Below are 12,283 nucleotides of genomic sequence, written 5' to 3'. Positions count from 1 at the left end.
TTTCAATTTATATTCTGTTAGTGCAATCCACAGAGCATACTAAAAAAATCTCGTCGAACTGTAAGGTGGTTTTATAGTCGGATAAAAATAGCTTCAGGATTCCAAGCCTCTAAGTTCGCAAAAAATATAAATTTAGATTATAAACTGATTCTCGTAGCGTTTATATGCTCTGGTGTGTTACATATTCGAACAATCATAATGTTAGAACAGGCTGTATTCGTAAGTTGTATTTCAGCTACTAATAATCAACTCGCAGTGACAAAACATCGAATACCGTTGTAATTCAAATATTATATATACATAGTTTAATAAAAGACAGATAATCTTAACATTATTTATTTTAACATTATTGGAAGACAAAGGTGAGTTAATATTATAGCTAAATGGCACCATAGAATTTAGACTAAAATAATCCTACTCATATTTGACATATTTAGATACAGAATTAAATAATTTTTTTAACTAATTATATAACGGACTCTACAAGATTTTTATCAGCAAAGTTTTGCTTTGCGCATCAAGTCCGAAACTACGAATCATCTACTACTACTAACTTTGGCCAATTTTTTACTTTAGGTTTCTCAATGATTGTTGATGTAGAAAATATAAAAGAACCTTTAAAAAGTTAAATTATAGGTTTTAAGTTTTTACTTTTATACTTACTTTTGCCTAACACAATCATTATATATAGGTTTTAAAAGCATTATTCATTCTAGGCAACATTAGATTTTGAATGTACTAAATAGAAAATTAGTTGATATTTTTCAAAGTTTTACGCAGTATATCCAAGTATATGCCCGCGTGTTTTGGTTGAAAAATAAGTGCCGGGCGTAACCTTATGGCAATCTCTCCACATGTGCCGCTAAGAATACCTGCAATTATAATCAATATACATAATATTATTCTTCGTGTGCCGATTGTCGGGGCTGTAATAATGTGTAACTTATCAAATTTCTCAACGAAACGTTATTATTTAATATATTTCGAAATGAACATATACAAAGGTATACGTACCGTTTTTCTTTAAGTCAGCATTAATTTTGTCTCTGCAATCAGTCGTTGGTGCATTGAAGGATAAAAATGTACCACGTCCTCTAACGCTATTTATGAGGTGTGGAAATTCCTTCTCAAGTTCAAGTAGACCATTTTTAAGAGTCTTTCCACTCTCATTAACGACATTCAGTAAGTTTTGAGACTTTATCACCTTTAATACTCTCTCCAGTAAGATAAGTTTTCCTGGATCACCCATCCATGTGTTGAATACTCGGTAGGCTTGAGGTGGTCTAAAAATATTAAACAGGTCAATTATACAGATATAAAAATGTATACATTGTGTACATACTCTTACCAACAAATTTTATTTTATATTTTATAGGTATGAGAATAGGTCGTAAAGTATATTTTTTACTGCTAGGTGATAAGGATATCTGTTTGCCGAAGCTAAAATTGCTTCCCACCAACTGTACTCTGAGATTTTTTTCCTGAGTCCACGCAAACGCAAGATTAAGAATAACTGATAACAGTAATTCTTGCATTTTTCAAGATTAAAATAATTGAATCTTAAATTGATGATAGACGGACCCTTTTGCAGGGTATATATACATATACTTTTATTTACGCAGACGACATCACACACTCGGCTAGTAATAAATTTTAAAGAGGAAATACTATGACGCACTAAGAGTCATTACTAAAATATTTTCACCTACACTAATTTATTTATAGGAATGTTATTTTTGTAGCATCTAATCTTATATAACAGCAGAGGTGACTTCGTTTTATCTTTGTCTTACCGAGATTTGTCAAGATTACGTCAAGGAGATGAAAATGAATTTCTTTATGGTGCGTTTTCACATTGTTCTATTATAGTTATACTAATATGTATCTACCAACGTTGTAGCATGTACACGGAGGTGATAGGTTCTAATAACGAAACAAAAAACTATTATATGGGTGGGCACTAGAGACAGACCGAGTTGTCTTAATTTTATTATTGATATATTTCTGAGTCAGTTTCATTGGTGATAATTAAAAACTCGTCCATTAGTAGTTAAGTTAACCGCTTAACGCAAAAACTATTTGGATAATTTTTTTTTAGTTTCTATAAGTTTAGTTTTTCACATACGAAATCACTTGTACAGTACGGAACAACTAGGAGTTAAATAGCGGATGCAATAATTTATATTCATATAATGTTTGTGAATTGGCTTGGAGTCACAATAACAGCTCAATAACGATGTAGCAATTGAATAAATCAGTGGAGGGCATATTGCTATTTTAATGGGCCTGAAATATTTATATTACTAATGCAAACTACTTACGTTAATTTAACCAAAACTTTAATCAGAGAATTTATTTTTAAAGCCTTTTACCGAAAAATTCCTTCATTGATAAAATGCAAAGGGTCAGTAAATGCAAGGAAATTAAATTCAAGGCAAGGAGCCATGAATACGACTGTTTTAAAAGGTAAATTAAATCAGAAATGGTTTATGTGTCCTCGGCTGCATATGCAAATAAGTGTAGGAGGTACTTACCTGAACTCAGTGTTAAAGTAAAATCCACCTGTCAGCATTTTCTTACTAAATGTCACGACATCGGGCGGGGAGGGCAAGTTAAAGTGTTCATAGCACCACATTTTGCCTGTCGGTCCACACCCAGTTTGAACTTCGTCTATGATCAATGCAACTCCTTTCTATTTAGAAAGAAGACCATTAAAATAGAAATTTCATTAAAATTCAAACTCACAAAAAAAGCTAAATTTAATACAGTAAAAAATAGCAAAATCTTAACCGAGTAGGGTATATTTGGGTTTTTTTATTAGTCTTCATTGCTGAAGGACGTATTGTTATAGGTTAATTTATGCATTTATTTCGAAGATATGAGCTGACCCTATTTGTTTTCAAATATCTAATAAAGCTGTTTATTAAAGGGAAAAGATTTCATACTGATTGGCATATCTTCTGTAGTTTTTGAAAGAATTCCGGTGATGCCTCATGATCACCCCCTTCAGATTGGATGGGCTCCACTATTATACCAGCTACAGGGTTACCATTTTTATTATACTTCTCAATAACATCTGCTACTTGTTCTAAACATCTGAAAAAATCTTACATTGAGTAAATATTCTAAGGAGCCGTTTAAGTATTACGTAAGCAGATCCCCCCCCCTCTTGTCAGCAAAAGTAAGCAAAGCTGTCAAAAATAATAGTACATAAACGTATTACTTTTTTTGTAGAAATCCTCGAAAATACAATAAATTTCGTTTTCAAACTTAGCCAATGTATGGGTAATATGTGTAAAATAAGTAAATAAGAAAATCAAAGACCTCCCTACCCCCTATAGTGCTATAGTGTGTAATACTTGAACGACTCGTAAACAATGTGTAAGTACTACAACAAACATAAACTTAAAATATTAATTAGTCTACAACAAAAATAAACCAGCACCTACCAGTTTTTAATCCGCCTTCACCTCTTAAATAATCACCATTTAATAAGACTAGAAGAAATAAAGAGAAATAAAAAAGATAAGTAAGTTAAAAAAAAAGAAAACAAAAGAAAAAAATGTTATTCATAATAAAACTGAGTATAATCTATCATACTTGGCGTCTTCCTGTTGGTTCTCAGATACATGTTGATCGAGGGGATATTTATATCTTGGAAAGGGAGCGACAGGCCAATCAAATGCAGGACAATCCAATTTATGTATTGATTTTGACCTCGTTGTGGACAATGCACCAAATGTACGTCCATGGAAACCTCCCTAAAATTATAGCAAAATATCGAACGTTTACAAAAATATATATTCTCACGACCTCGACAAACGCTCCATCCAATTTAGTACTTATTGCAGTTTTTTTAATTGAAAACTGTATATCTTTGTATTTACTTTTGAAATTGATATTTTATAGTAAACAATGCTTATGTATAGTATCTTATTGCGTAGGGGTTAGTAAAAATATGTTCAACGGTCTTTTGTAATCATGAAAAGTATTATTAAATTTTTTGTTTTCAATTAAGTAATAAAATTTTCACGAACGCATAACACGAGGGCTTCAATATATCATCTTATATTTGAATGTCAAAAGCTGCTTATTTTCGTGGGGCAGAGACGAATTACTTTACGTCCGTAATTTTATCATTTAAAGTAAATTAAATATATTGCGGTAACTAAATAAAAAGACTGAGATTTCTAGTTATACAATATAAAATATTACAAGCCGCCTTACCTTAAAAGACAAAATGGATAAATTTGGTGAACCTGGTTGTTGATTAAGCATGCAAGTCGCGAGCTCTTCGGGTGTAAAATCAACATTACCACCTCGTTGCTTGTTACGGTACCACATCATGACGGTCTTATAAGCATTCTCATTAGAACACGATCCACACATCATGGTAGCAATTCCATTGACACCGTTTGGTGCCACTGACATCAATACATTTTTTAATCGATCAGGCCAGTTTTGTCCTGGGAATACACCAAGAGCTGGCCTGTTTATTAGCTCTCTCTACAAAAATTGCTTAAATTTATTAAACAAGAAGAATATTGAAGAACAAAAATACGTATTAAATTTTTGAAGATACATAACAAAAGCATTGACCTATCTTACCAAGTTATGTTTATCATCAAATGTTGTGAGCAACTCAGGATGATTGTATCCAAGAGGTACAGAAGAAATTTGTGTGAAGGCATCTAAAAATGTATTACCATCTGCATCAACAAAGTAGTTTCCAATACTCTTGTCATAGTCAGCAAATAGCTGTACAGAATCAGCTTGCTGAAACAAAAATCATTTAAATCTACACATTTTTATTTTACAACTCAGTATTTTCATCATTATGGTTACTGAGCTGCTGGATTACTCAATTTAGATAAAAAATTACGAATCGATGTACGATGATGCCTTTTGTCTGCATAGAATAAGTGTAGCCTTAATGCAAAATACGAACAAAAATAGCGCTAGTGGTTAAGCATACGATTATTTACCCTACCGTGGGTTCAAAAACCTGCAAAGCACCACTGGCAAAAAATCAATGTTTGATCTGTGTGAGTGAGAGTGGGCCTCACGTCTTAGCGTTTTTGGCTTTGCTGCTATGAACTTTTCTTTTTATGTGCGTAATTAACACTCGATCGTACGCTCGATCGAGAAGGTCGATTTATTTTCCTATTAAGAAAATCACGTCACAAATACATAAAACCAAGAAATAGAGTAGACGTTAATAATCAGTAGAAATATGTTAAGTCCTAAGCACAATTAACTCACTATTATTTATATTTAAAAAAATAAATTCGAATACCATAGAAGAATGTTATTTTTAACAAGCTGCTTCACGCACGTCAAGACCCATTAACATTATAAATGTGCAGATGTACTTGACTTTGTTGCAGAGTTAAAACTATGATATCTTATAAAGTATTAATGAAAATCAATGGCAATTTTGTTTAAAATTTAATACTTGAGATTAAATTCGTATTTATTTTGATATTGATTAAGATCGTGTCTATAAACTTCGAAAATAATTAATTGTTGTCATAGTGAGTCAACCTTAAAGGGTAGAAATAAATATTTTATGATAGATCTTACAGTTTTCGTTTTAGCAAAGACATAAACTTATACCTGTAAAGCTGAAAGTTCTTTTAGCAACTCCTTGGTTTTGGGTCCAGGGACTGTTGTTTTGATTGATGGTCCTTCAGGTTCAAGAGGAGAAGAAATGCTCAACTTTCTAGAATCTAGAAAAACTACTAGTTTAAAGGACAGACTTATAATCAGACATGGAACGAATTATTTTTAATATAATAGTAAATATATTAGATATAACCCATCAAAATATAATTAAATATTACAATCAAATTTATGCATAACTTTTGAAAAATGTGAAACTAGTGGTAAATAATTACCTTATTGGTAATAAAGCCACCTTTACATTTGCTGGTATTTTATATTTATTGTTTTGGGATTTATACTTAGGGTTGGGGTTGTGATATTCTTTGCTTTTAGAGGGGTACTACGGAGTACGGACTAAGGCCAACCAATGAAACCAAAGAAGATCAATACATATCAGATCAGCACATAAGCAATGCCAAAACTTTTAATGAAATTGAACTCAGAAGAACCATATCAGATAGATACGTTTTGACTTATAAAAAACATTTTTTTGATAATTGAATGGTAGATATTTAATCTATTTATTTAGGTAAAAATAAATTGATTGTACTCACATTGAGCCGATATCACTAAAATTTTCTTCTCAAGTAAGGTGGCAAATCCTTTTCGTAACATTTTAATAATCGGGCGGATCGAATCTTTTTTCGTTTAAATCAGAGTTAAATAATAATATACAGGGTATCACAGATTAGGAAATATAGAAGCCACTCTCAATAAAAAATGTAGCTTAATTCATATCATACGCCCTCTTAGATTCAGCCCCTGAACTAAAACGATAATATATGTATAATAATTGTTAAATATATAATATATTTATTTTGTAGTTAGATTGGTGCCTTATCAAAACCAATCAATTATTATTAATAAGTAATAACAAAACCTGACAAGAATTAATATTTTAGCAGTTAGAAAGAAAAATATAATAATTGTTGCATAGCAGGTTCAAATGTGTTCAAATGTACTCAACCTCACTGTGAGGTCACTACCTCACAGTTTTAAATATATGAAACCTAAGATATTTCCTATTATTTACTTTAAAAAAACTAATAAGGCGGTAATATAGAAAAATAAAATTGACAGCCTTTTCATTATTTATTTCACATAATTTCTTATTCTTAAGCACAACACCATTTTACTACTGAAAAGAAAATAGGATGATAAATACAAGATCTCAAAATGTTTTTATACCTTTACAACCAACCAACATTTAATTTATGAAATTGTAATCATACTACATCTAAGTGTGAAACATTATTTATGCCTATAAAATTAACACTTTAGTCAACAATGACTTAAACAGAGCTGACTTGCATTGCAGAAAATCGTGATCCTGTTTCTATATCCAAAGAATCAGTAGTTACTTGTGAACGTGAATCAGATGTCTCTGTGCTGTTTTGAACAGAAGTCATGGATATTTCATCTTTTTGACTGCCATTTCCATCAATATCTGAACTCCCTGACTTTTGTTGAGCATCCACCATGTCGCCACCCCCACTTATAGAGTTCCATTTGCCTTTTGAAGCTTCCTTGATATTACTTTTTTTATCACTTGTATTTGTATTCTTTTCTTTGGGGTCTTTTGTTTTCTTACCCAAAACCGGAAATGCACTTAATTTCGGCTTAGAGTTTCTTACTTGAGCTCCTCTTTGCATTGGTGCTGCATTTTCTACCTCCCCTTCTTCTGTTATTGATGTCAGTATATCTGTTGAATCTGTAGGTACCACCTGGCCAGCTTGTATTGGAATGTCATCTGAAAAACATATTTTTCTAGAAGGAAAATATTTACTTAATGTGACACTAAGCTTTAGTATTACCAAAATGAATAAAGTATAAGTACTTAGTCTATGCTTGTAGTACCTATGCCTATAAATAAATATTTTAACCAACCTTCAAATATAACAACATGCAAATAGAGAATTGATTGGAGAATTTACAATTTACTAGTTATAGTTTAGAATCTGTAAATGGAATAAAAGCATAAATTTATTTGATTTAAAGCCAATTTTTTTACTTAAAAGACACTACCTGGAAGTTTTTTAGTCCGAAAGGAGGCATTTGTTATCATAGATTTTGACATAGTAACTGTGGTTGTTGCTGGTGATAAAGCTACACTGATGCCCATTGGACCATCGCAAGGTTGTCCTGGAAATAAAATTAAATATATCAGTAAATGTATTTTTTACTTTTAGTAAATATGATTTCAGATGTTTTTTAATACACACCTGAAGGATTACTATTTAGTGAATTTATAACCGCACTTGTAACAAGCATAACATCTGGAAGAAGTTCATACTGAGCTCTTTCATCTATATCTTGAACTGCTTGTAGAGCTAATGTGTAGAATTCATTAAACATAGCAAAATATGCACCCTCAATCATTTCTAAAAGGAAATTGGATGATACAGGAATCCTTTGGATGGACTTAGTTTTGGATGGTCCAGTTTTGTGATTAAAGCCTTGTGTGACTATTCTATAAATTTATAAAAGTTACATAAAATAATCAAGTATGTACCAAGATAATAATAATAGATTAGAAATATATTTAAATTACCTGGATGCTGAAATGCAAAAATATCTCAATGCAAGTTTAGGCAACAAACTAAGATGTCTGTTATAAATAAATAAAAGTGCAGCCATCACTTTTAATCGATTTTGAGCGTTGAGTATTTCTACTTGAGATAAAGGTCCCCAACTTACAAGTTTTGTGTTACATTCTTCCCACCTCCGTAAGGCACTTTCAGTTAGAAATTGAGAGCCTAAGCTTAGGGGCTACAAAACAGAATTGAAATATGATAATGAAACATACAAACTTTGTTAAAGATGTGTCAGACTAAACATATATTTATGAAAAATTAATTTACAAATTCAATAATAAGATAGATAAGAAAATTTTACCTCATGATAGATGGAGGCTTGTGCTAAAGAGGGCAGTCTGAAGGAGACAACTTTGGGCTTTCCATTTTCATCTACCACTTCAAAATTGTATAGACCTTTCAAATATGTTTTAAGAATTAACAAGGTAAGTTTAATGGATTTTTTACTATATTAATTGTTTATAACATACCTATAAGTAATGTTTCTATACATCTTATAGATTTGGTATTACCTACAGCAACAGAGCTTAGATAAATATAAATAAAGATTGGAACAAATTGTAATGTAAATCTTTGCAATTCTGTCTCTTTGGATCTGTAGAAACTGAACAACTGCATACAGACGTTTTCTAGCATCTGCAAAGTTAATGTAGTTACATAAATAAACTTAAAAATATTTGAATATTTCTTTATATTAAACCTATAATTGTTAATTATTTATTCAAGTTTATTTTACCTCTTCACATACATCTTGACTCAATGTTGGATTTTCTGTATGATTTTCATTATATAATAAATTGAATATAGCTGTTGCAATTTCATGATTATGTTCATGTTCTGCAGCAAAACTTTTTATTTCGTGTTCTTGTAATGAAGAATATTCACTAAGCCACTCTTTTATTAAATGTTTTCCATCAGCCATTTTGATAACCTTTGTTAATAAGCAAGATCCACACTTCTAAACGAATTTAGTTTGGAGAAAAAGATTTATTAGGGTACTACTGAGCTGAGAATTTCTATTAACTCATTACATACTAAGTCACATTGGTGTATTCTATTTGTGCTTCTGTAATTTACTTCCCTGCAAACTTTTTTGAGTTTAAAGTTATTGGTTGTTTTTAAGTTATAAATAGTTATATAGAAACTTACAAAACGATTTAGGTTTTTTGAAAATTTAAAGATCTTTGTTAATTTCCATGATTAGTAATATTTTAAATAATCTAATAACTAGACACAGTTAAATACATAATTAGTTACTTTTAATATAAAAATAATAACAGTATTACGTACAATTTAATTAACTTATTAAGATATATGTTTTATTTTTTTTGTTTTTTCTTAACAGTATACAGTGAAAAATCAAAAATGACAATCCATTATCCAATTTAAATGTTTATGCTTATGAATACAGGGGGTCTAGCCAAGATGGCTTAACAGTAGTGTATGTAGAAAGTCGAAAACTAAATTTGTATGAAAATGACAGCTCGTGTCGAAAGTCGGTAGCCTAGGCCCTAAAGGCGTGAGTCGGGATACAATAAGCGACGCCATGACAGTGCTACGAAAAGACACACATTAACGCTTACGCTATTCGGTAGCCAACGGCCAATTAATGTTTCGGCAGTGTAGAAAAAACGGCGTTTCTCCGCCATGTTTTAGCGTGATCTCAAAAGCTGCTGTTTGCAATAATTCAGCACAACTATCGCCATCTTTAATGGCTACCGTTTTAAAAACATGTCAAATTTTGGACGTTTTAACGAAATGGTTTTAATTTGTTATCTGTCTTTTTTTAACGTTCTCGTGTGATTATAATAATTTAAACTAGAGTTAATATTTTTAAGTTAAGAGTTTTAGTTTTTCTATGAATCAATGCGTGGATAACATAATAGACACAGATAAATATGAAAATATCAAGAAAATCAGCAAATTAGTAGAGGTAAATCCTGTTTATATTGGATATCTTTTATTGATATTTATATTGCATGTAAGTACTAAGTTCATGAAATTGTTCTTTAATTTGAAAAATACATATACCATTTAATATTGCTTATATTATGTAATCACAAAGTAAAATGATTGTACATTTTATTTGTATATTTCAGATGAGAAAGCAGTCACTAATGAACATAATTAGAAGTTCTAAATATATTTTATTGTAATTATAATAGAAGCTAATGATATAATATTGATTTAATTACTTAATCAAATAAAGTGGATTTATACTTCATGAGCAAATATAGTGAGCAATACTAAGTAATGGTAAGCATATATTTTCTTTAATTATTTACTAAGTTAATATACTAGAGAAGTTATTATAATATTGTTAACGAATGAGAAGTTTGAATTCAAGTCCCTTGGGTGTGACATTGTTTTGTTATTAAAAACTTTAATTGACAATAAGCAGCAAAGTGACAAATTAAGTATATTTTAAAGTTTAGAATTAAGTAAAGAGTTTTAATATTAAAGTTACCTATTGAACAAACCTTGGACCGATCTTACAGTTTAGTTTGTCAGTTTTCTATTTGATCAAAGTACTAACTAAAATATTTTCTTTTCAGAAAAAGAGAGGCTAATAAGACAACTAAAAATATTAAAAAAAAACACAAATGGACAAGTTTTATTAAAGTCTTATCTTTTAATAAATTTAAGTCTCATATTATGTACCTGAAAATGAATTTGATAATGGGGAATGAAGCATTTTATGAATAATGTAGAAAATAAGACAAGTGGAGTATAAAATAATTAAAAAAACATTACAACTTTAAACATTAATATTTTAATAAAAAATAACCATAACTGAAACATATTTATTTTGCTACCTGTTTGTTTAATATTCCTAACTATTAGTAGGTACGGGTCATTCTTATATTCATTATCTGTATATTCTTGTAAAATAAACTAATATTGTGAACCACTTTAATGGCTTTTTCTACTAAAGAAGACAGGTAAATTACCAACAATAAAACTGACAAATACATAACATACAATGTTTATTCATTTCTTACTTAAACAGATTTTGCATTTACATATTAACTAGTAGCAAATCACTGATATAACCAAAAGTTAATTGACATAAATATTAACTTAAAATTGTAGCGATTGTGTAGTACTTTCTTTCATATTTTGATGTATGTGGCAACACAAATACCGGCGGTTAATAAAAAGAAGAAAACGAATGTCACTCAAGACAGACTTCAGAGGAGTGAGACATGTATATTTTTTTCCATGGGTTTTTCTATAAGAATATAAATTAATGACTTGTTTTGTGAAGAATAAACCAATGAACAAAGTTAAATATGGGTTATGATTTATTATAAGATAGAACATCCCATAATTGGTGACCCCGACGTGATGTGAAGTTTCCGACGTGATGTGAAGTTTCCGACGTGACGTGACCACTTTTTGGACTCGCACTCCCAGTTGAGCACGGGCGACGAGGGCGCAACGACGAGGTGCGGCCCCCAATCGTGTCGCTCCAGGGCCAGGTGCGCCAGCAGCGCGATCGTCTGGATGGTTTTTTTCCTTTCACGAGTCATTTGTCGCATTTACAAAACGCTTCAACTATATTATTGTGCATATATTGTTAATTGTTATATTTATATCTATTTGATATGACAACTTATATGTTTACTTTTTAGCTTACCTGTATACTAACCGTGTGATCTGCCACTGCACCTCTCTCACAGCTACAATTTTTTTTTATTATTTCATCTTGCTTGGTCGTGTGGTATAATGGCTGATAGGGAATTAGAACAGCGATTACAACAGCTGACACTGGAGAATGCAGCTCTTCAGCAGAAACTGACTGATATTGGATCTACATCAGAATCAACACTCAAGTCTGAAGAGCAAGCGGTGTGCAAGGTAGCTGTCAAGTTACCACCTTTCTGGCCTGACAAACCAGCAGTATGGTTTGGGCAGGTAGAAGCTCAGTTTGATATAGCGGGTATTGTTGGTGATAATACCAAATATAATTATGTAATAAGTAGATTAGACGAAAAGTTAGCTGGGGAGATTGAGGATATCAT

The 12,283-nt window shown here is 30.9% G+C and overlaps 2 protein-coding genes across 2 annotated transcripts; both read right to left on the bottom strand.

The window, feature by feature from the left end:
* Positions 1–322: 322 nt before the first annotated feature.
* Positions 323–6,284, bottom strand: LOC125052844 (4-aminobutyrate aminotransferase, mitochondrial). The gene is made up of 9 exons (XM_047653875.1): positions 6,219–6,284; positions 5,617–5,729; positions 4,609–4,776; positions 4,228–4,506; positions 3,601–3,761; positions 2,946–3,096; positions 2,535–2,692; positions 1,015–1,283; positions 323–872 (listed from the first exon to the last, which is right to left on the bottom strand). Exons 1-9 carry the CDS (start codon positions 6,277–6,279, stop codon positions 751–753), a joined length of 1,482 nt encoding a protein of 493 aa, XP_047509831.1. The 5' UTR covers positions 6,280–6,284; the 3' UTR covers positions 323–750.
* Positions 6,285–6,743: 459 nt separating this feature from the next.
* Positions 6,744–9,555, bottom strand: LOC125053158 (hyccin). Its single transcript, XM_047654390.1, has 7 exons — positions 8,995–9,555; positions 8,729–8,894; positions 8,560–8,654; positions 8,216–8,433; positions 7,887–8,134; positions 7,690–7,806; positions 6,744–7,414 (listed from the first exon to the last, which is right to left on the bottom strand). The coding sequence occupies exons 1-7, from the start codon at positions 9,178–9,180 to the stop codon at positions 6,957–6,959; spliced, it is 1,488 nt and encodes a 495-aa protein (XP_047510346.1). The 5' UTR covers positions 9,181–9,555; the 3' UTR covers positions 6,744–6,956.
* Positions 9,556–12,283: the final 2,728 nt, after the last annotated feature.

The sequence above is a fragment of the Pieris napi genome, chromosome 10 (assembly GCF_905475465.1).
Source record: "Pieris napi chromosome 10, ilPieNapi1.2, whole genome shotgun sequence".
NCBI classification, from domain to species: domain Eukaryota; kingdom Metazoa; phylum Arthropoda; class Insecta; order Lepidoptera; family Pieridae; genus Pieris; species Pieris napi.
Note: the sequence above shows the minus strand (reverse complement) of the source record. Positions and strands in the feature narration are given on the sequence as shown.

What these genes read in the sequence shown, in the direction of transcription:
- LOC125052844 (XM_047653875.1), bottom strand. Translation starts at nt 6,279, where the DNA reads ATGTTACGAAAAGGATTTGCCACCTTACTTGAGAAGAAAATTTTAGTG. An exon ending in TTGATGATAAACATAACTTG is followed by an intron (nt 4,507 to 4,608) that starts GTAAGATAGGTC and finishes CAATTTTTGTAG; the next exon opens with AGAGAGCTAATAAACAGGCC. An exon ending in TATCCATTTTGTCTTTTAAG is followed by an intron (nt 3,762 to 4,227) that starts GTAAGGCGGCTT and finishes CTATAATTTTAG; the next exon opens with GGAGGTTTCCATGGACGTAC.
- LOC125053158 (XM_047654390.1), bottom strand. Translation starts at nt 9,180, where the DNA reads ATGGCTGATGGAAAACATTTAATAAAAGAGTGGCTTAGTGAATATTCT. An exon ending in GTCAAGATGTATGTGAAGAG is followed by an intron (nt 8,895 to 8,994) that starts GTAAAATAAACT and finishes TTAACTTTGCAG; the next exon opens with ATGCTAGAAAACGTCTGTAT. An exon ending in TCGGACTAAAAAACTTCCAG is followed by an intron (nt 7,415 to 7,689) that starts GTAGTGTCTTTT and finishes TATGTTTTTCAG; the next exon opens with ATGACATTCCAATACAAGCT.